Source organism: Protopterus annectens, chromosome 4.part0 (assembly GCF_019279795.1).
Source record: "Protopterus annectens isolate FY-2018-M chromosome 4.part0, PAN1.0, whole genome shotgun sequence".
In the NCBI taxonomy this organism is placed as follows: domain Eukaryota; kingdom Metazoa; phylum Chordata; order Ceratodontiformes; family Protopteridae; genus Protopterus; species Protopterus annectens.
Window position 1 is genome coordinate 507038814 of NC_056733.1, and position 21676 is coordinate 507060489.

At 38.7% G+C, this 21676-nt stretch overlaps 1 protein-coding gene and 1 long non-coding RNA gene across 4 annotated transcripts in view; one reads left to right on the plus strand and one right to left on the minus strand.

Annotated features, from left to right (window-relative positions):
* LOC122799402 overlaps nt 1–17293 on the minus strand; it is a 37633-nt gene extending 20340 nt beyond the window's left edge. Inside the window, exons 1-3 of one of the 2 annotated variants that reach the window (XR_006364466.1) lie at nt 17139–17293; nt 16978–17041; nt 15327–15451 (exon numbers count right to left, since the gene is read on the minus strand). This is a non-coding gene — a long non-coding RNA (uncharacterized LOC122799402). The remainder of the gene's footprint in view (nt 1–15326; nt 15452–16977; nt 17042–17138) is intronic. The other variant, XR_006364467.1, reaches the window with a different exon arrangement.
* Nucleotides 17294–17355: 62 nt separating this feature from the next.
* The window catches only part of HECTD4 (HECT domain E3 ubiquitin protein ligase 4), a 5422508-nt gene continuing 5418187 nt past the window's right edge, over nt 17356–21676 (plus strand). For both annotated transcript variants that reach the window (XM_044068422.1, XM_044068423.1), the window contains exon 1: nt 17356–17838. In XM_044068422.1, coding sequence (XP_043924357.1) covers nt 17692–17838 — 147 coding nt within the window. In that variant the 5' untranslated portion in view covers nt 17356–17691. The remainder of the gene's footprint in view (nt 17839–21676) is intronic.

Consider the following 21676-nt stretch of genomic DNA (forward strand, 5'->3'; position numbering starts at 1 on the left):
TCTAAAATTTCTATAAATATTAAACGATTGTCATATAACTTGTATCAATTCTTAACCAATGTGTTTATATTATCACTAATTTGTTATAATTATTTAAACTGCAGATGTTTTTGTTTTATTTTTGAAGATTGTAACATTATTGTTCTTAAAATGTTTTGTAATAATTTGGTTCATAGGTAGGTACTAGACTATCGGCCCAAGGGCCTATGTAAGCCTAGCCAGCAAGGTACCATAGCTTACACCACCCAAGAAAGTTATTTTCCTGTGCCACTGTCCAGCAGAGACACAGAAGTGATCCCTGGAGTGTATTTCCTATTTCCCATCCACTCATCAAGATTTTTCTTGAGGAGTGTTAATGAAGAACTTTGCTTGACATAGATGGGTAGCTTGTTCCAGAGTATAGGAAGTCTCTGGGACAGGAATCTATCCCTCCAGTGTGTCCTGTTTATTGTGGTGACAAGGTTTAGGTCCCTAGAGCGTGTAGCTTGGAGGGATTGGGATTTCTTTAGGTGTAGCATGTCCAACAGCTCTGGGTTTGACATAGCTTTATATGTTAGGTAGAGAACACCTCGGAGTAGGCGATATGCTACGGAGTAAAGCTTGAGTTTTTTCAGGCGGTCAGTGTAGGGCATTTGTTTGAGGCCAATAATCCTCTTTGTGAGGTACTTCTGTGGCCTTTCCAGCTGCTGCAGATGTCTTGTGAGGTACATTCCAAAAGGGGCGTTGTACTCTATAATGGGTCTAATGAGTGATGAGTAGAGGGGAACAATGACCTCTTTTTTCCTAGATGAGTGTGCCATGTAGAAGGACTTCTTGACTACTGTGGCGATGTGACTATCAAAGGAGAGACTACTGTCCACCTGGGTCCCAAGGTCTCTTATCACGCATTCGGTGTTAAGTAGATTGCTGCCTATGTGGTAGTCCATGGGTACAGACTTTTTACTAAAGGGGATGACACTGCACTTTTTGGCATTGATCTTTTGGCCATGGCTCTGACACCAGGCATCTGTCTCAGTGAGGCCCTTCTGTAGGATGTCCACATCATTTGGGGACTTGACTATGGCTCCTAGTTTGCAGTCATCTGTGAACTTCATCAGCCAGAGGCCTTCTGTGTTAGCCTGTACTTCAGAGAAGTAGATACCAAACAGGAGAGGTCCCAGGACGGAACCCTGTGGCACTCCACTTGTCACTGCCTTGAGGTCAGATTTGGAGTCTACAACTTTTACAGTGTGGGTTCTGTCAGTGAGACAGTTGGCAACCTATCTTGTGACGTAGGGATTTATACCTAGTTTAGTGAGTTTAGCTATAACTCCAGAATGGGGGATGGTGTCGAAAGCCTTGGCGAGGTCAAGATAGGCTGTGTGAACCACCTTACCCTCATCCACGGCTTTGGTGACTGCCTCAAAGAAGTCGATCAGGTTCAGGAGGCATGATCTGCCTTTCACAAACCCGAACTGGGTGGGATCCAGAGTTTGGAGGTTACCAATATCTTTGTTTATGAGTTCCATGATGATACGTTCCATGGCCTTGCAGACCAGGCTCGTCAGGCTAATAGGTCGATAGTTCCCGGGATAAGTGGTGACTGCCCCACTGTGGAGTGGGATAACTGTTGCTGTGCACTATTCAGTGGGCACAAAGCCTGATACGAGGCTATTATTGAACATGGTGCTTAAGTGGGGAGTACAGATCTAACTCAAAAAACAAGCCCCCCTGGTGGAATCACAAAATCAATCGGCTGTATAACAGGAGGAAGAACATCATGGCAAAAATTAGGAGGTACAGCACCTAGCAGGTTGCACTCTACTCAAACTAAACGAACAACTCAGAGGACAAATAAAGTCTACCAAAACCAAATTTGAGGTAAGTTTGGCCTCCCAGGCCAAGGACAACCGCAAAGCATTCTTTAGCTATGTCCACAACCTCAAAGGCAATACACAATTGTGTGCAGAGCTCATTGTAAATGGAGTCACCTATACTGAGCCAGAAGATATAGCAAACCTCCTGACTGATAAAATTAGCTCCAGCTTTACCCTTCTCTCCCCCCTCAAACTTCCCTCAGGAAATATCATCAAATATAACTCTGCCTACTATTACTAGGGAGCAGGTCCTTAATACTCTCTCTAAGACCAAGAACACTGCATCAATGGACCCAGACAATATCCCAGGATGGCTTCTAAATAGCATGAAACATCACCTATCAGGGCCTTTGAAATTATTATTTAGCTGTAAGCCTCCAAACAGGCTTTTTGCCAAATGAATGGAGAAAGGCAACAGGCGTCCCGCTGCATAAAGGTGGGCCATCTACAGACCCATAAGTCTCACTAGTCTTGTATGTAAAGCCATGGAAAGAATTATCATGGAGATGATCAATAGAGACATAGTAAACCTCCAGATGCTGAACTCAACCTAGTTTAGTTTCATCAAGGGCAGATCATGCCTACTCAACCTGGTGGGCTTTAAGAAGGTTACCAAAGCAATGGATGAGGGCAAAATAGTTCACACTGCCTACCTTGACCTGGCCAAGGCATTTGACACAATACCCCCTCAGGTATTGTTGACAAACTCAAGAGGTTAGGTACAAACCTGTATGTCACCGGGTGGATAGCCAACTGGCTTACAAACAGGACCCAGGAAGTTAGAATTTGGGAGTCCACCTTTACAAAGAGGCCAGTCATACGTGGAGTCCCTCAGGGATCAGTCCTTGGACTGCTCCTTTTTGGCATTTACTGCTCAGACGTCAAGGCCAATATCAGTGGTCTCTAGCTGAATAAATTTGCAGATGATTGCAAATTAGCAGCTGTCACTGAATCTTACACTGACACAAATGTTCTCCAGGAGGGGCAGACACAAACAACTAGTGGCAGAGCCATGGACTAGAACTAAATGACAAGAAATGCATAACAGTATCCTTTGGGAAGTCATTCATCCTTGGTAACTATCATATTGACAACACACCCCTTAGAGATGTCTCAGTAGTCTGGGACTTAGGGACACACATAGATAGTAATCTAGTCTTTGATCATCACGTGTCTACAGTGGTGAGGAAATCATTCTATAGTGCGCAATTTATAAACAAAGATATGGCATCTAAGTCCAAGGAAGTAATTGTTCCACTTTATTTGGCATTCATCAGACCTATTATTGAATACAGTGCCCCCTTTGGTATGTACCTAACCAGGCATATCCAACAAGTGGAACGTCCACAGAGGTTCCTCACTAAAAGAATACAGGGTGTAAGTAATATTTCCTATGCAGACTACCTCAAGGCCCTATCACTGTATTCTGTCTCCTGTAGGCTTTTGAAGGGAAATCTAGGCCTGCCATACAGGGCATTGTCAGACCCCACTCTGATGGACCTCCTGTATATCCACAAAACCAACAGCACCAGAATTACCCATTCTAAAGACATAAACCTTGCCTGTCATATAAATAGGACCTGCTGGAGAGTTAGGTATGTATCTCAGAGACTACCCTGTCTATGGAGCAGGCTCCCCATCCTTGTTAAGCAGAGTTCCTCCCTAACCCAATTCAAGTGCAATTTAGACAACTGGATGGGAAACAGGAAATCCATCCCTGGTTTGGCACCTATGTCTCTAATGGACACAGGTAACCTGTAAATGGTTCATCTCTCAGGCCCATGCTTACACTTATCAAGGGTATCAGAACTTGTCAGAGATTTGGCATGCATGGCTAGGCTTAAAAAGGCCCTTGTGGTTGTTCACCTAGTAAACACCTATGAACCCATGGATAAAATGTATGCATTTTATAGACTGCTGTTAAGCAACTATTTTTTTATAAAAAATTTTGGAGCACAACACCTTTTAGCATAATTGCTTCTATAAAGTAGAAAAAAGAGTTGCGACCAAACTTAAGAAGCCTATGACAAGAAAAATAACCAGAAATGCTATAATGGTATTGGATATATTTTAGATATTTTATGGAAATTTGTATAAAGTAGAGGAAAAGGGAAAGCAGGAAAGGGCATAAATATAAATGTTTAAGGAAGACATAATTATGCCAAGATTAGAGGAAGATAAGACTTGTCAATTAATTTCTGAGACTGGAAGAAATTAGATAAAATGGAGATGTATAATCAATCAAGAAGCCTCCAAGAACAGACAGTATTCATGTGGAAATATGGAAATTATTAGAGAAGAAAGTGATAAAGTCTGGATAGTTTTGCTTAACAATATTTTTAAAGCGGGGGGGGGGGGTTGGTTGCCAGCATCTTGATATAAAGCTGTGGTGTCTGTATAACTCAAAGATGGTAAAGATCCTTCAGGCGTGGCTTCATACATACTGATTTAATGTTAAGCTGTGATTGTAAAGTATCCAGCACTATGCTAGCTAACAGAATCCCAAAGGCATTGCCAACGTTGATAGAAATGGACCAATAAGATTTTGTGGGCAGGAGGCAAACATTTGCCAACATTTCTAAAACAATGTTAATCACGTAGACAGCAGAGTTTAAGAAAATGCCACTATTGTTGGTGAATCTTGATGCAGAAAAATAGTTGATGAGTCAGCTGGGATTTTATGAGCACGTTAGTTGTAGCATTTGTGTTCCTTTATAGAATAATAGGGTTAATAAGAAGGCTCTATGAAGTGTCAGAGGCAAGAATTAAGGTAGAAATGCTCTTCTTTGATGAGCTATATTTGAGCACAGGACCCAGGCAGGGATGACCTCTTTCATTTTTGTTACTTGCTTTATTTAAAGCTATTTAGCAAAGAAAACAAGGGCTTCAGAAATTCAAGGATATAACTGGTATGGTAATCAAGAAAAGTTAGCTATATTTGCAGATTATGTTGTTTTACACATGATAAATTCAAAAAGGGGCATTTTGAGGCAGTTTCAGGTCAGGCTATGAAAATAAATGAAGATAAAACAAAGGTTATAGTGGTAAAATATGTGTCCACCCACATACTGGTTCAACAATATCCATACTTCTGGAGGCATGGTAAGATGAAGTATTTAGGTGTATGGATTAATATGGATTCTTTTATAGCATCTAAGGGAATTTAAAGATATGGGGAAAGAAACTAAACAAAACATAATATAAAAAAGTGAATCTGGAAGCTCTTGATTATAGACATGGATAGTAAGGTACAAACAGGGGAAGTATTTTCAGTCCCTTTTGGCTTATACACAAGTCATGTGTATTTTATCAACTAGAGAAGCTTTGGATGATAACTAATAAAGTGTTGAATGAATATACTTGGGGAAAAAGATGGCAGGAGTTCAGTAGGATAAGTTCAGTCTTCCCTTAGAACAAGGAGGTTTAGGAGTATCTGATCTGAAGAGGTACTTTAGAGCAATGCATTTAATGTTTGTATACACAGCACATACAGAATGTTATAGTGATAGAGGAAAGTGATGGTGATGAAATGGGAAATATATGAAAAATTAAGAGAGGTTGGATTTTTGGATGCAAGTCCTTAAGGAGAATAAGAAGAACCATACAAAATATTATATTCATAAAACAACAGGAAGTATTCTAATAGCTGGTCCAGGAATGGAGAAAGGAGGATTTTACCAATAAGGTTGACTGCAAGTAGGGGTGTAGAAAATAAGTAAAAAGGGGCTGGAATTTACTGGAGGAAATTAACAAAAGAATCAAGGTACTGGGAACAAACAACCTGGGATAGAAAGTAGGCTGAGGCTAAGCAGAAGTTTGTACTGCAGGTTAGAGACTGCCCTCCCTATCAGGAATTGAAAAACTATTACCTGACCAGAGAAGGAGTCAGGGGAGTGCTAAGCGAATGGCCTGCTTTGGTAGAGTTTATAGTAAAGTCTACAACAGAAGCTGCTGTTAAAAGTGAATAATTACTAGGGTGCATAGGATAGTGTGTGATGACTACAAAAAATCAATCAAAGGAGGTTAGAAAAATTGGGAAAAGAAAATGGAAAGGCAATTTATAAAGGGATAATTGGAAGAAACCTGAAATACTCTGGAGCATGCAGCAAGGTCCTGAGTTTTAAGGATTTTTTATTTTTTTTTGCTTTAAAAGTGTTTACACAAGTATTTTTATACCCCAAGTAGACTTCAGAGATTTTTTTTCCTCAGGTAGACAGCAAATGCTGGAGGTGTGATGGAGAAGAGAGTTAACTGGGAACATGTTTTCTTGGACTATAGGGAATGCAACACATTGTCATTTCCTTACAGAGTACCTTAATGGAAATGTCAGAGGAAAAAAAAGGTAGTAACCAAGGAAATATTTTTTTTTGAGCTGGGGTGCAGAATCTGAACTGCCATGAAATGGTAAGGCTTTACCAAGTTTAATAGTATTTACTGCAAAAAAAGCAAGTACCAGAAAATGGAAATCAAAAGACATACCGACTGCAACTGAAGCACTGATGTTTGTAAAGAAGATAAAAGAACTAGAAGTAGGATATTTAGAAAAGAAAAGGAACATGTTTCATAGAAATAAATGGAATTTGTTGGAACAATACATGCAGAATAATGTTCATGAGGAATACTGCGGTTTAAGGGAAGGTGGGAACTGAGAAATGTATGTAATGCTGGGGTGAATCAAAAGTGCTAAAAAGAAAATATATATGAATACTGTATGACAGTTACAATGGTATCTGTTACTATAGTTTGCTTTCTTTTCTATTAATGCACGTAAAAAAGATGTTTAAACAACTGGGCAGCTGCCCATATAACTAAAAAGAAGTAGAAATGATGTAAACCATTTTCATTTATTACAATAATGGCACTAATAGAACAACACTGTCACCTTTTTAAACGGAGTGTAAACAGTTCCACCCATAATAATTCAAATGTAATTCATAAAGTAATTTCAGATTCAAAATGGAATCAAATAAATATTCCACATTAACTCAAATAGACTTCCATATCTCAAATCCTGACAAGAACATCCCCACAGTAGTCTGGAAGTGGCAAAAGTGGTTTCAATAGCATTCAGGTGATGACAAACATAGATAAATAGGGTGGTAAACTTGAAACACTGCTATCACAGCATTTGTCCACACTGAACCATAAACTCAGAGGTATAGTTCAAACTCAATCAGTTGTAAAGCAGTGTAAAAAGTTCTGCAGCAAGAATTTTGCACTTGTTTGACCCTTATTTGTTGGTGTACAAGGACTATTAGCTATCTTCAAAGTCTGGAGCTATATTATTTCACACAGGGAATGGAGTCCACAAATATGCTGTGTGCAGTTGTGATGAGGAATTGTACAAGTGCAACCCATGACTGGTCAACAGGGGCCACATACAGACTCACTCATGTGAATATTACATGCACCTGTAACATGGCACTGGGCAATATGGCAGAATGCCTGGAACTGTGGAATGTGCAACCTGTGGGAAAGCACAACCCACAGGTTTGACCAAATACACAGGTGTTACTGGCATGCACACAAATACAAGAGTGCAGGGCACTTGTACATACATGATCAACTTGTCACTGATGACACACAGTATGCCCATGTACCACAGTAGTACTATGTGTCTCTGATGTGCATGTGATTCAATGTACAGACTCACTGCAGGAAAGGGAAGGAAGCACTCCCACATGAGCCATTGTCAGCATCATTGGTGCACATTATTGGATGAAGGTAAAAACCAAAAAGGGGGATATGTTTCCACATAGTATCCCACACAGTGTGATGCAATACAGACATAGACCCCAGCCTGTCAACAGTGCCATTCTACAGGTAAACATTCACTAATAATATACTCTTAATCCAAGACAAACATGAACCAATGGATGCCAATATTACTAATGATAGCAATGACCTAAGTGTCCCTCAGCACAGATACACCAGGGTGACATAAGTAAGCATTAACACTGTACTGCAGTATAGATCAGTGGATACCACTTTTGTTGGACTGTACACATTGACTGTGGTGTAACACAGTGTAAGTGTCTACAATATATAATGTCAGCAGACATGCCACCAAATGACTATGTAGAGACCTGAAGACAGCTATGGGTCTAGAATGAGTAACACTGTTAAATGTCCTGCACAGTACAACAGGCTGGCATATTGTAGGGAATGAGAGACCTATGCCATGCACAGCAAATGGCAACATGGGAGCACATCCTGTGGTATAGCACCAGTAAACTTAGAAGGAGAGCATGACTGTCATATAGTAGAATTTGTACAAATATGTGCCATTACATCAATAATGGTAAAATTATGTGGCTCTCACATGCAGGCTACAAGCAGGATCTTCCTGGTGGAACTGAAACTCACAGATGAGGTCCGTGGTGATCTCGGAGAAGGAGTCACACAGGGCATGAGCCATATGCCTGAAAAACTGGGCCATCATCTGCATCTGGTAATTAAATATGTCTTGGATGATGTCTCTCACGTGGTTCCAAATGTCTTAATTCATGTGGTAGGACACGGTGATGCTGCTCCAATGGAACCACGTGCAGGAAGGTTCTGGCTTATATAATGGGGCTGCTCTCTTCTTGCCAGACCCATAGTCATCTGGCAGGGTTTGGGCATGTCTTTGTTACTGTAGTTTGTCAATTAGTGGGCTAACATATCATTGATCCTCTATAACAGGCAATGAAACAAATTGGAGAAGTCTGTATTATTAGCCATCCTTTACCCTTATCACTGTGCAGTACTACACTCTAATCAAGTGTGCCTTCTGTGCTGTTAATCAGAAGTTCACCTTACTGTACTCATAAAACTTATACAGTGACACATCTGAAGAGAGCAAAACAGGAAAGCAGGCACAAAAATCCATATTTTGCATTTCACCACGAATCACATAAGAATGTCCGAATAGTATCAGGTTAGCCAATACCATATATGTCATGAATGATAAGATATATGAATCACAAATGATTATCGGGATTTACGGAGTAGAACTCACAATGATTTCCCCTAAACAAAATGCCTGTAAGACACATAAAAAAATTATGCTGAACACAGAAGGCCAGTTTGTCAAATAATGAACAGCTGAGAGGTATAAACCCAACACATTAAATATATAGTCACTACGCACGAAAACTAGCCACAAATCTGAATGCAGACCACAGATGCACATACATCTGTCATGGTTCATGTCATATACCCATGTGGAACAATTACACATATGTTATCAGGCCAGCAAAGTAATACACTTTCATGCTTCAATATGCAATTGAGGTCTGTTACTATTGACAGTACTTTATTATGAAGACTGACATTATTCATCACAGAGAATATAATATATTACAACACACATGAGGAGGATATATCAAGTGCATTCCAATATGCTCTGTACATGATGGTTTAGCACAATGGTAGTCTGTCGTCCAGTAACCCACTGGGAAGTGTACATACCAGTTACAAGTGTAGTGGCCCTCCTTATATAACTGTTGAACCGAAATGTAGTCAAACGTGAGTGGAACACTACTGCATACCTGTGAGAATGCATAACCTCAGTGGGCTTATAACAAACCGCACCATCAAAACTATATTTGGGTCACAGTGTGCAGGAATACAGCTGCTGTTAATGACTGTGAAGTGAGAAACTGCACTATACACAATCAACTGCTGCCAGCATATCCTAACGGTAAGCACACACCAGAAAGGAAATAAATGCATACTTCACACACACACACCGACACTATACAGCACAAGTAACGTCCTTGTTCTGAGTGTACTTCACACCTGCCACCACCACAGACTGTATCAAAAACCCTGAAATGTGACACAGAAAACAGACTGCCTCTGTATCAAATACTACTTAGCCCTACAAGCTGTGCCACACAACCACTAAGTATACCTCATCAGGCATAATAAAGAATTTAAAGTGGCAACGTGTATCATGCAGAACGGGTATATAAAGGATGTAATTACATAGTATACTGGCTCTTTAGCACTTGTACATATACATGTTGCACAGATCAGGATGGGGTGGCCAAACACTGCAGACCATGTATGACTACTAACCTGGAATTAATAACAAATATCAAGCAAAAGGCACCCAGCAAACTGACAACAAATGTGTTATACAAACATATTGTAAATTGTCCCTATCACTAAATGGAACGTGATCTCCATTTTAGGTTGTGCACACAAAAAGGGCACTTACATACATGCAGAAAGACAAGCACAGTGGCATATATGTTTTACAATTCAGTGTTATTGGTTATATTACAGTTGAACTAACAGTGTGTAGAAAATAAGGGGAATACTTAATTTAGCCAGTAAAGGTGCACAATGAGATTACATACACATATATTCCTAAGCATCTGCTGGGAGTTATTTTTAACACCTTTCTTGAATTATCACTTAAGACATACATTTATAGAAAAGAAAACAAACCATGTTAACATGTTCACAGTTACATTTCACATCACAGACATGCTTTTAAATAATTATCATAAATCCAACATTACATAAATTGCGTAATTCCTGCCTTCCCTTAAGAATCACTCCTCCTCCAAAACATTATTCTGCATGTATTGTTCCCACAATTTCCAATTTTTTCATGCAGTTTGCTCCTACTCTTTTCTAAATATCCCACTTGCAGTTCTTTTTTCTCTGTAATTTGCTCCTATCCTTTTATAAAGATCAATAGCAAGGTCTTACTATATCTAGGTAGTTCCAATTCTGTGTCATAGCTCAGAAAAATAATTTCCCTAGTTACACCAATTTGCTCACCCAGCATCTCTGACACAGTAGCCTGCAGGGAGTCTTTAAAGTCTGCCAACATATCACACTCCCAGAAAATATGTTCCCAGTTACCCCTTTCTTCCCCATCATACCTCCAACATTTGCTGTCTACCTGAGGAAAAATCTTCTGGAGTCTACCTGGGGTATAAAAATATCTATGTATACATTTCCATGCAAAAATCCTAAATTTTCTACATTTTGTTGCATATTTGGGAGATAAACATATACCCCCATTGTTTCTTTGTGAATTGCTTATCCAATTTCTCTTCCCAATCCTTTCTAACCTCATCTGATTGATTCTTATAGTTATCATGCAATATTTTATAGGCTCTACTAATTATTCCTTTTTTAACTGCAGCTTCTGATTTAGAGCCTACTAAAAACTCTACCAGTGCTGTTTTTTTTTTCATTTAGGACCCCCCCATTTCTTTCTCTTTGCCTATACTCTTGATACCAATCATTGATAGGGAAGGCAATCTCTAACCTGAAGTCCAAATAAACTTTTGGTGTCTTCGCATTCTATTACCGTTCCCTCTATAGTAATTTGCTCCCAATAACTTGGTTCCTTTGTCAGTTTTCTACAATAAATTCCAGCACCCTCTTTCCTATTGTATGTATCCCTAATTGCAGTCATCCCTATCAGCAGAATCTCCTTTCTCCATTCCCATGTTGGCTTAGTTCTTAGAATACTTCTGCTACTTTATGAATATGGTATTCTGTATGATCAATGTTATTATCTTTAAAGGTCTGCATCCAAAATACCAGTCTCTCGTTGTTTCTTGAACTTCCCCCCCCTGTTTTATTATCATCCCTTTCCACTTTGAATTATAGTTTTCTGCTTGTGCTATGTATAGGAGCCTTAAATGTGTTGCTCTGAATGGGAAGAGTAATCACAATCTGCCTTCTTCTATGGGAAGAATCCGCTTATCCCACTTGACTCTTGCTGTCTTCCCCTCCCAGATAAAATCCTTCAGCTCTTTACTAATTACTATCCACAGCTTCTCATCTGGTTGTCAAAAATATGCCTGATCTGTGTATAAAGAGTAAAGGGACTAAAAACATTTTAACTGTTTATATCTTACTAGCCATATCCATATAGCAGAGCTTCCATTTTCTCAGTTTTTGTAGTATCTTTTGTTTAGTCTCTTCCCACATATCCTTAGATGCCACACTGGAATCATTTTTAATACATAGTCCTAAATACTTCATCTTATCATGTCCCCATAAATGTGTACATTGCTGAATAAATTTGTGTGTAGGTACATAATTTACCACTATTGCCTTTGCTTTAGCTTCATTGATTTTGTATCCCAAAAATATGTGAAACTGTCTCAAAATGTTCCATAACACTGTAATGACCCTTACTGATTTTGTCAAGTATAAAATAATATCATCTGCAAACACAGCCAGCTTTACTTGACTACCATGCCAATTATATCCTTGACTTTCTAAGTCCCTTATTTTCATTGCCAATGGTTCTAAATATATTGCAAATAACAAAAGGGAAAGAGGACACCCCTTTCTGGTTCCTCTCTTCAAGCAGAAATTATCAGAGAGGACCCTACTCACTTTAATTTTCACCTGCAATCCCTCATATATCCTCCTGATAAACCTTATATTTTTATTAGGGAATGCAAATGCTTCCATTGCCCTTCTCACAAAGTTCAAGCTTACTCTGTCAAATGCTTTCTCTACATCAAGACCCACTAACGACAGTAGTGTTTTCTTACATTCTGCTTCCTACTGGATCATCAATGTTCCGTTAATGTTATGAAATGTTTGCCTCCCCTCCACAAAACCACACTGATTCATACCTATCAATTTTGGCATCACTTTTGCTATTCTTTTAGCCATTATACACATAAACACTTTATAATCATGGTTTATTATTGAAATGGGCCTGTATGAAACTAGAGCTGATGGATCTTTACCTTCTTTGGGTATTACAGCTACCACCACTTTCTTCCAAGATGTTGGTACTGCTCTTAAAATACTGTTAAACAAAACCTTCCAGATCTTTATCAGTTTTTTTCCCTCCTAGCTTCCAAACTTCCCCAGGAATGCCATCTGTTCCTGGGGACTTTCCTGCAGATTGGTTATACATCACCATTTTTATCTCATCTCCTCCTATCCTAACTGTTAGTAATTGAGCCTCATCTACCTCTAACCTTGACATATAATTCCATAAATATTTCCATTTGCACCTTTTCTTGGTTTCCATATTTCTCTGCTTTATACAGACTTCAATAGAATTTCTGAAAGTTCTAATACCTCTACAGGATCTCGTTACCTTCGTTGTTATAGGCTCCCTAAGCTTGGTGACGGCCCTTTCTACTTTCTGTTGCCCGAGTTGTTGTGCTAAAACTTTTTGTGCTCTAGAGTTATTATCGAAAAACAGTTGCTTAATAGCAATCTTTCTAAACTCATGCATTTTATCAAGGCAATCCCTTATTTTCTGTTTAGCATTCTGCAGTGGAGCCTCTTCTTGTTCTGTGAAATTCTCCCTTTACTGCAATACTTTTTAACATTTGTCATTCCCTCTAAATAATTCTTATTCCTTCTTAACCATATGTCCCTTTTTTATTTCCACCCTATTTTAAACTCTGCTTTAATTTTATCCCACTCCTTAACTGTATTTTCAGAAGAAATTTCTATCTTCTGAATAATTTCCACTATCCATTCCTTAAATTCCTCTCTTTTCAACAGATAGGTGGGAAAGTGGCAGTGTCTCATGTTTATTTCATTACCCTGTGTTTTTATTTCAGTTATTAATGGTGCATAATCTGAAATTATTGGGTGCATATCAAGACATTCAGTTAAATGCATATGTTCCTGTGAAATGTAAATTCTGTCTAGCCTAGCCCAGTTTTTTTATCTTGGGGAATAATATGTAAATTCACATCTTCCATGCCAAATAATAAGGTTAATGTTTTGGTTTGGAAATTATATGATGCTGGTTATTTCACTGAGGACCTGTTTGTAAAGTGTAACTTGAGTCGTGTTAAGGCTGATTAGAATGAAATATGTTCATTGCAGTGGAAATATCACACCATAATATGGTGGAGGTGGTGATGTGAAACGGATTGGTTAAGAGGTATGCTAAGAGGTGGAACACTGGATAGGAGACTCACATGAGGAACTGTGGGTGGTTGTTTGGGGGGTGGAGAAATGGCTGTGTATAACACATATGATGTTGGGGTGGGAGGGATGATGTTAGGGCAAGACAGTGTAGCACTGCCAAGCAGGCCCATCCTGGGGCATCAGTGAACTGTTACAAAAAATAGAGAAAAAAAGTATCTTTCACCTCCTAATAAGGACCATGGAACTGGAAGGTAAATTGTTTCGTTTTCTGACCCAAGAATAACTTGGGGGGGGGGGGAGTTAGCACTTTAATCAAAGGTTATGGCAGGTAAACCAAATATGGAATGAAACTATCTAAAAGCTCATTTCTTTACTCCATGTATTTAATTAAGGAAAACCAGGAGTCCTTACTGATTAAAACTGTTTTTTTTTTCTTTTTTCCTCTCTATTTTTAATGCTGCCAAAAGCTTGGTTATGTACTGTCTTTGTATATGCTTGATTTGATTTCAGAGTTCCTTTACTTCCTTTCCAGTCTCTACCGGATGGGAGGGGGAGCTTGTAAAGGCCAACCTAACATCTGATTAGATGACAGCTATTCCTCTATGGTTGCTAGTTTTATTATTGTTCCACTAGATTTTAACTAATTTGGTTATGAGGTAAATTAAGTGTTGGAACTAAAGTGGAGAGAATTGGCATGCCTATCGGGGGGCAGAGATTGATGATGGTTACTTTAGTAAGAGTGAATGGCTGTGCTTGCATCAGACATTTCCTCACTTACTGGGAGCAGCAGCGCAAGCGGTAATGTGTACAGGGTCATGCATCCCAAATGCAAGCAGTTGCAAAAGCCAAAGACAAAGGGGTGGGTGGTGGCGGTGGATTTAGGTTCTCCACCCATAAGGCCATAGACTAACCCACTCAATAACTCCCAACTCTCTCCTCCAATGGGAGCAAATTGGCTGAGTAGGCTCTTGTCCCCATCAGGAAATAAATGGGGTGCAAGGCTCTTGCTGTTTCCAGGGAATAAATGGGTTTAGCTCTTGCCCTGTGGGAGGAACACAAGGGCTGACTGGTGTCAGTATGATTGGATTATGTGGATGGAAATGGGGTGTACTCTCTTATAAAAAAAAAAAAGTTTCACATTTTTATGTAAATAGCACACAACATGGTTAGTGTAGTGTTATGGTCAATGTATAGTGATCAACTGAACATAATGCATGCTGTGCCTTATATACAATCCAGACATTTTCTTTTTTAAGGGGATTATATATAGATATAATGTGTTAAGGCTAATAAGCTAACCAATTATTTTCATGGCATTTGGTGGACGGGTCTCCAAGAGAATTTAGTTAAGACTACAGTTATCATGGAATTTAGTTGGAATATAGAGCTCATGGAGTTTATACATATATGCATGTACATGTGTATATATATCAGCAGCAGGGCTAGCCATCTGGTGGTGTAAACCTTGGCTCTAGATGATTGTCACTCCTGAAGTGACACCCCAACACATGCCCAAAATGGGAAAAGGGGATGTGGATGGATGGCTAGATCTTACGGAGATTAGACTACATCTACTGTGCCTTTGTGTCATTCACTAACCTTACTGATGTAACAGCGAACACTAAGGCTGTGTAACTTACAGCCACGTACACCTGTAATCCTAGCATCCTGTAAGGTGGAGGTTGTTGGATCGAATCACATCGGTTCATGAGAGACCATACTTCCTGAAAAAGGGGAAAAAGTAACAATTGTAAGGTGAAACAAGAACTTAAATAATATGTTATTTATATATGTAACACATGGGTTATATTTTTAGAAGGAATACATTGTGTGGAATTAAAAAAAAGTTGCGTTTAGCATGCAATTATCCTTTCAAATCTATGTTGTCTTGACACAGAATGCAGTATGGCATTGTGGGTATGTTAACTCACAATCACCTGCAAACTTCCAGGAAATGAGTTGGGGGGGAGGGGTAGTAATTCTTGTGGAAATGCATTTTTTAATAAGTGACTAAGTGCAAACATAAACTCTTAATACACATTTGAGGAAAAAATTACACTATCCTGTGGTTTTACATCACTGAGAATAATTCACAGAGCATATTCATGCAAACAGGTTTAACTTCCTTCCACAGTTGTTCTGAATTTAGTAATACTTGACATGCTGTCAAAGACAGAATAATTAATAACATGGCAGAAGTATTCACTTCACTTCATGTAAAAAAATGTCACAAAAATAGGCAGAACCTTCAAAACAGGAATTCTGTGCCATACATACATGTTGGGCATTGTTGTGTATTCTAAAATTTGTTACCAGTTTATTGTAATGGGCCCGCTTTCGGCCTCTTAGCACAAAAAAAATCTGCACAAAGACAAAAATAATGAGGGGACAAATCCCTAAAAAGGGGACAAGTTTTATATATTGCTCTTATAAACTTAGAAAGTTGCTAGAATAAAAGGTTTTGTGTTACCATGCATTTTCCCAATGATATGAAGTCTGAAACTCAAAAGCCTGCCATTACTTAACTGCCGTGGTGGTGCTGCGGTAGCGTTGTCACCTCACAGTAAGACGTTGTACTGTTCGATTCTCAGCTAGAGCGTCTTCTGCGTGGAGACATGCGTGAATGGGCGTACCTTCGTTGAAGGTTGTGCGTCAGGGCCGGCAACTCGGCACGTAAAAATCCGCTGCCAATCATTAGCGGACCGGAGTTCCGCTGTGGCGACCTCTAACCAGGAAAAGCCGAAAGACACAACAACAACTTAGTGAATTCAAGTCTCACTGATTTTCCACAAAAATCCAAAAAAACACTGGGGATGAGGAACAGACAAAAATATGGACATTCTGCAAAAATCTGAACAGTTGAGAGGCATGGCATGGGCACTATTTTAAAATGTGTTCCCAGTTTATTGTAATGTGCAGACTTATGCCCTCCAGCTGTGTGCACGAGTAACATTGGAGGTGTTACAATTGCAAAGCAGTAATTTAGCTCCCAAGTGTGACACAGTTAGCAAATTACTTTACATCTGTGCTACCATTCATTCATTGTTGACAATGGTAGTAGACTGATCCACAGAGGACCCATTCCAGCCACAATCAGGGAGAAGAAACTAATGTAATAAAAAAGTTAAACAAAAGGCATACACATTTGCAATAAAAGTACCAATATAATGTAGTAGCAATACGGCGAACAAGCAATTCAAGTTTTATACGATTGCCACTTCCAAAACTAAATTAAAAGTTTGGTCCTCACATTTCACATCTGACGCTGTGGCTCTTTCTTGTGGTGTTCTGGGATTTAACAACGTTTTAAATACCTACGGCCACCAAGAGAAACATTAAACAAGTATGAGTTTAAACAAACATAAAAATAAAACAGAAAAAAAATGTACATGTAATTAAGACAAAACATACAAAAACCGCAGCTGTAACTCAATCACATACAGATAGTGGTTGACGTTTTATTTTGAGCTATTGCATCAAAAGCTAGGACAGCAATATGTATGAGCGAGTTTTACCACCCCTCCACAATTCAGCCTCGCTCTTTCCTTATCAGGACTAGACCTTCAGTTTCCCAATTTACATGCTTTTGTTGTAAACGTTATTGTTGGTGCAGTGCATGATGGGAGCGGCTGGCTTCCAATATGGCGTCTCTCAGTCAGCTGTAGGGGCTTCAAGTAGTGTTTTCACACTCCGTTATGTCTGTACTGTATCTGAGATGTTTTTACGTAGCAGTTACTTTACTTCTCGGAAGTTCAAAGCAAACAGCTACTAAAGCAATACTCAGAGAGAGCGGGATAATAAGTGAAAGATGTCACTGCTTTGAAATTCCTGCCAAGCTACACCGGCTGGTATTATTGTCAGTTTCAGTAATATGCAAAATGGTTGAATAGTTTATTTTTGGTTAACGGCATTATTTTTAGTGTTGTTAGCTTTTCTGACGTTCTATCGATTCATCCCCCTTGGAATGGGCTCCTCTGGTGCGGACTCAGCACAGTGGCTGTCAGTGAAGGAAGAGACCATCTTCCTTCATGACGGACTGATTCGGGTCACAGATTTAGCAGAGTTGCCGAGCGAGATCGGGGTGTCTGAACCAGGTGATACAGAATTAGAGGTGAGTGCATAACTCTCTATTAAATGTGACACTACCATTATGCAGAGATTGGGTTTATTACTGCCCAGCCAGGTGCTGTCATTAAATGAATGGGGGGGGGGGGGGTGCACATGCGTTGCAAGCGTTTGACAGTGGCCTAACATCATCCCTATTATTCATTTCTAAAGAGGTTTTGGATTTTTTTTTATAACTGAAGCTTTTACAGTGTCTCACAAGAAGCACTGTGTTAGTCGTATAATACGTTTGATCATCTATTAATGTGTCGTTAGTCTAAGTGTAAGCTAATATGCTCGACTATGTAATTGGCATAGTAGGAAGTAGCTAGTATTGTAGAGATATTATTCGGCTGCGTTTGCATGAAGCATTGACAGGTGTAGCACCTGAGTGTATTTGTTAAAAATGAAACATCCGGTATCTGGACAGGCTGAACATTCAGTCTTAAGAGAGCAAGACATGCCGTTAGTGACCTTGCCATCAGAGTTAAATCCTAGTAAACTGGGTAGAAGGAGTGTGGCGGAGGATTTCTTTAACGTTAGCTTTGTCCAGAAACCATGACATCTGTCACCATAGTTTAGTAAAGCAGTAACCGAACAAAATAAAGCACAACAGTTAAACATTTGCTTATCTCAGAAGTAAAAACAAGCCGCGTGTTATTGAGTTTACAGTAGTTCTAAGGAATACTGAGGTTGTAGAAGCTTTGGAGGTAGAACAGTTAACTAGATTGTTGCCATCCAAAAAGAGAGATGATGTGTACAGACAGCAAAAAAGAGAAGGAAAATTCAAAATATGAGTAAAATGGTCAAAGGTTTCTCAAAAATACATGGTAGGATGTTTATATATTGATACTGGTCTGGCAGGTAGTACAGTAGATTAAGCTTATGAACTATCAATGAGCTCCTGCTTGTCCAGAATTTGTCATTCATCCTCAATTTGATTGTTGTATGTCTCTGAAAAAGGGGCATGCAGATCAGCACTGTATCCCAGTTACAAATCTAAATAAAGTAGCTAATTGTGTTTTCATTAAAAACACAATTTACTGCTTTTGTGTGTGGCAGGCTTTATTACTAGTCCAGATCAATAGTATTTGAAAGCTTAGTCCACAGGTTCATAATGTTTGATTGCTCCACAAATGGAACTGAAAAATGTTTTACAGGGACAAACTTACTTTGTAGGCTTGTCATTTATTAGTGTTGACACACAAGACAAATAACATTAAGAATGTCAGTATACCCGAAATAAAATTTTCCTAAGTGCTTTTGGTGACTTCATGGAGAACTCCGAAATTAGATTGCTGTACACCTTGGCAGAAACAAGTTGGGTTTTTATTGGATGAACTTCATGAACAAACTTGAATGGTGAAGTCCCCTTTGGTATGCCACATCTTGCTAGTGCAAAATGTTTCTTTAGATGTATTCTAGACAGTTGTGAAATAGTTGCTCGGTTCGGATGATTTTTGCATTGTTAACTTGACAAAGTTCATTGCTGAAATTTTTTTTTTTGTCTATTGGACTAGCTAATTGGAAAAAGAGAGAACTTGAAAGACAGTTGTTTCATCCACCATCCCCGCTGCATTTTGCAGTAAAAGGTGTAGAGTGTTTCCTTTACTATGCTAGGACAATATCTTCTCATGCTAAGCACTTATTTGGAGATTGCTTTTCCATATGGATGTAAGCGTTGGTGAAGATTCTAACATTCTAGACTTTGATGAGGATTATTGTGGTCAGAGGAGATGTCTGATTGATTTGTAGACAGTTCTTATCTAACTTCTGCTTTTTAATATGTGGGTTTAATCACATGCAGTCAGCTTAGTGTTGGGGGTGGCTAAAGTAATTTGAGATAACTGACTAGGAGTAAATTCATGTAGACACAATAACAGAACACATGCTTGTGTAAAGTTTTATGGAGAAACATTGATTGGGGAGCTGAATGGAGACCTTTTTAAGAAAAAAAATGCTTTAAGAATGATGAATTGAAACAGTTGTTGAAATTCTGCAGAGTTTTGAATTCCAATAATTTTATAATTGATGTTGCTTGAAGGTGGGTGTAAGTTGTATACCTACCAACTCAAGCGGTGGCCCTGTGCTCTAAAGTAGAGGTTGGGCTTCTTATTTTCAGGAGGGCCTGCTGATAGAATGATATGAAGGACATTGATACATGGACAGCAGTACCAGAGCCATTGTTTTGATTAGCTTTTAAATGACCATTTCCTGTGTCTGTTTTGATCCTTGCTCATGTGGGTTTTTAGGACCTTGCTGTATCTTACAAAAGTACATCATCACCAGGGGACGTGTCCAAAATGTTCATTTTTATTTTAAATGAAAATAGTATTTGAGGGTAAGAAAGTAATAATAAATATAGTGATTCTTGTGCAGTAATTGTTAAAAGGTTAAAGTAAGGTGAACATTTTTTTCTGTTTTTGGATGTGGTTGTTCTTGAGGATAACAGTTCCATGTACTACACATTAGGAGATCACATTTTCACCATATCAGCACACCATGTCCTGAACACTGTTGCAAATCATACTTGTTTAGGATGCAGTTTTAATTTAAACCACAAAATCTTAAGCTAATGGGGTAGGCATACTTTAGGAAGTAAAACTCATTTGACAGTATTCAGTGGACATAGTGTTAAAAGTTGTGGATTGGTCCAGAGTTGTGAAACTCTGTTCTAGACTATTCCTGTTTAGTTTGCATCTGTACACAGCTTCTGTACTGATGGCAAATGATTCAGTTATTGGATTGAAGCAAAGTAATGTCATACTGCAAATAGAATGGTGATGTAATAATTTTGTATGAAAAAAAAAATTTAATTCTTAATGTGCTATGCTTGCTGAAAGAAAATTTGCTTGCATTAACTATTGTTGTAGGACAGGGTATGTGATGCCGTTTCTGTTAGTAGCTCTTGGTTTATATCTAATACACCTAATTCTTCACATTTATTGTTGTGGTACTGCATAGACTGAAATTTCTTACCACACTGTCTGAACTACAGTGCCTTCCAGCAACCTTTACCCATGGTAACTGTTTTGAAAACAAAATTGTGTATATACACACACACACACACACACACACACACACACACACTTCCCAAGTAAGTGTGGTAGAATTATCCAATTCTGCACAGCTTACTTCTTGGCACTGGAGTACCGCCATCATCCTATATATGGTTAGGGACTCAAACTCACCATTTACTTGCCACTTTTGATGTAGCCATGTGGGTCTACTTCATAACATTGAGACCAAAACATCTAAATCCGAAAACACTGAAAACCCAAAACATTGAAAACTCACAACATTGAAATTGTGCTTCATAACATTGAAAACTGCAATGCATATATAAATAACATCCTCTCCTAAAATATGCATTGTAGTTTTCAGTGTTATGAAGCAATTAGAATTACTTCAATATGCCAGACCCCATGTGGTCAGACTGAGAAATTGCATATAAAAATATTTAAAAACTTATAAATAGTCCCAGAGTGGTGGTAAAATGTAGGAAACGCCAAACCATGATGAAATAAACACATTTTTTGAGTTTGTGGGTGTAGTTCTCCTTTAAGGAAAATAAGGTTCCACATTCAGGCACATACATGCATCAGAACATTTTTTCATTTGCACATTGATGACTATGTACTTTAAAGAGTCGTGTAATTTCATTTTTATGTACCCTTATCTTTGTATTTTTAAACTGTTGCGTTACTTAATGTATATACAAGAAATTAATTATTTTCTGAGTAACTGCAGAAAGTTTCACTTCACCTTTCAGTTACAAGTTTAATGCATTCCTTATTCCCTTTTCGTTTCTCTCTCTCTATTTTATTTCCATTTCTCGATGAAGT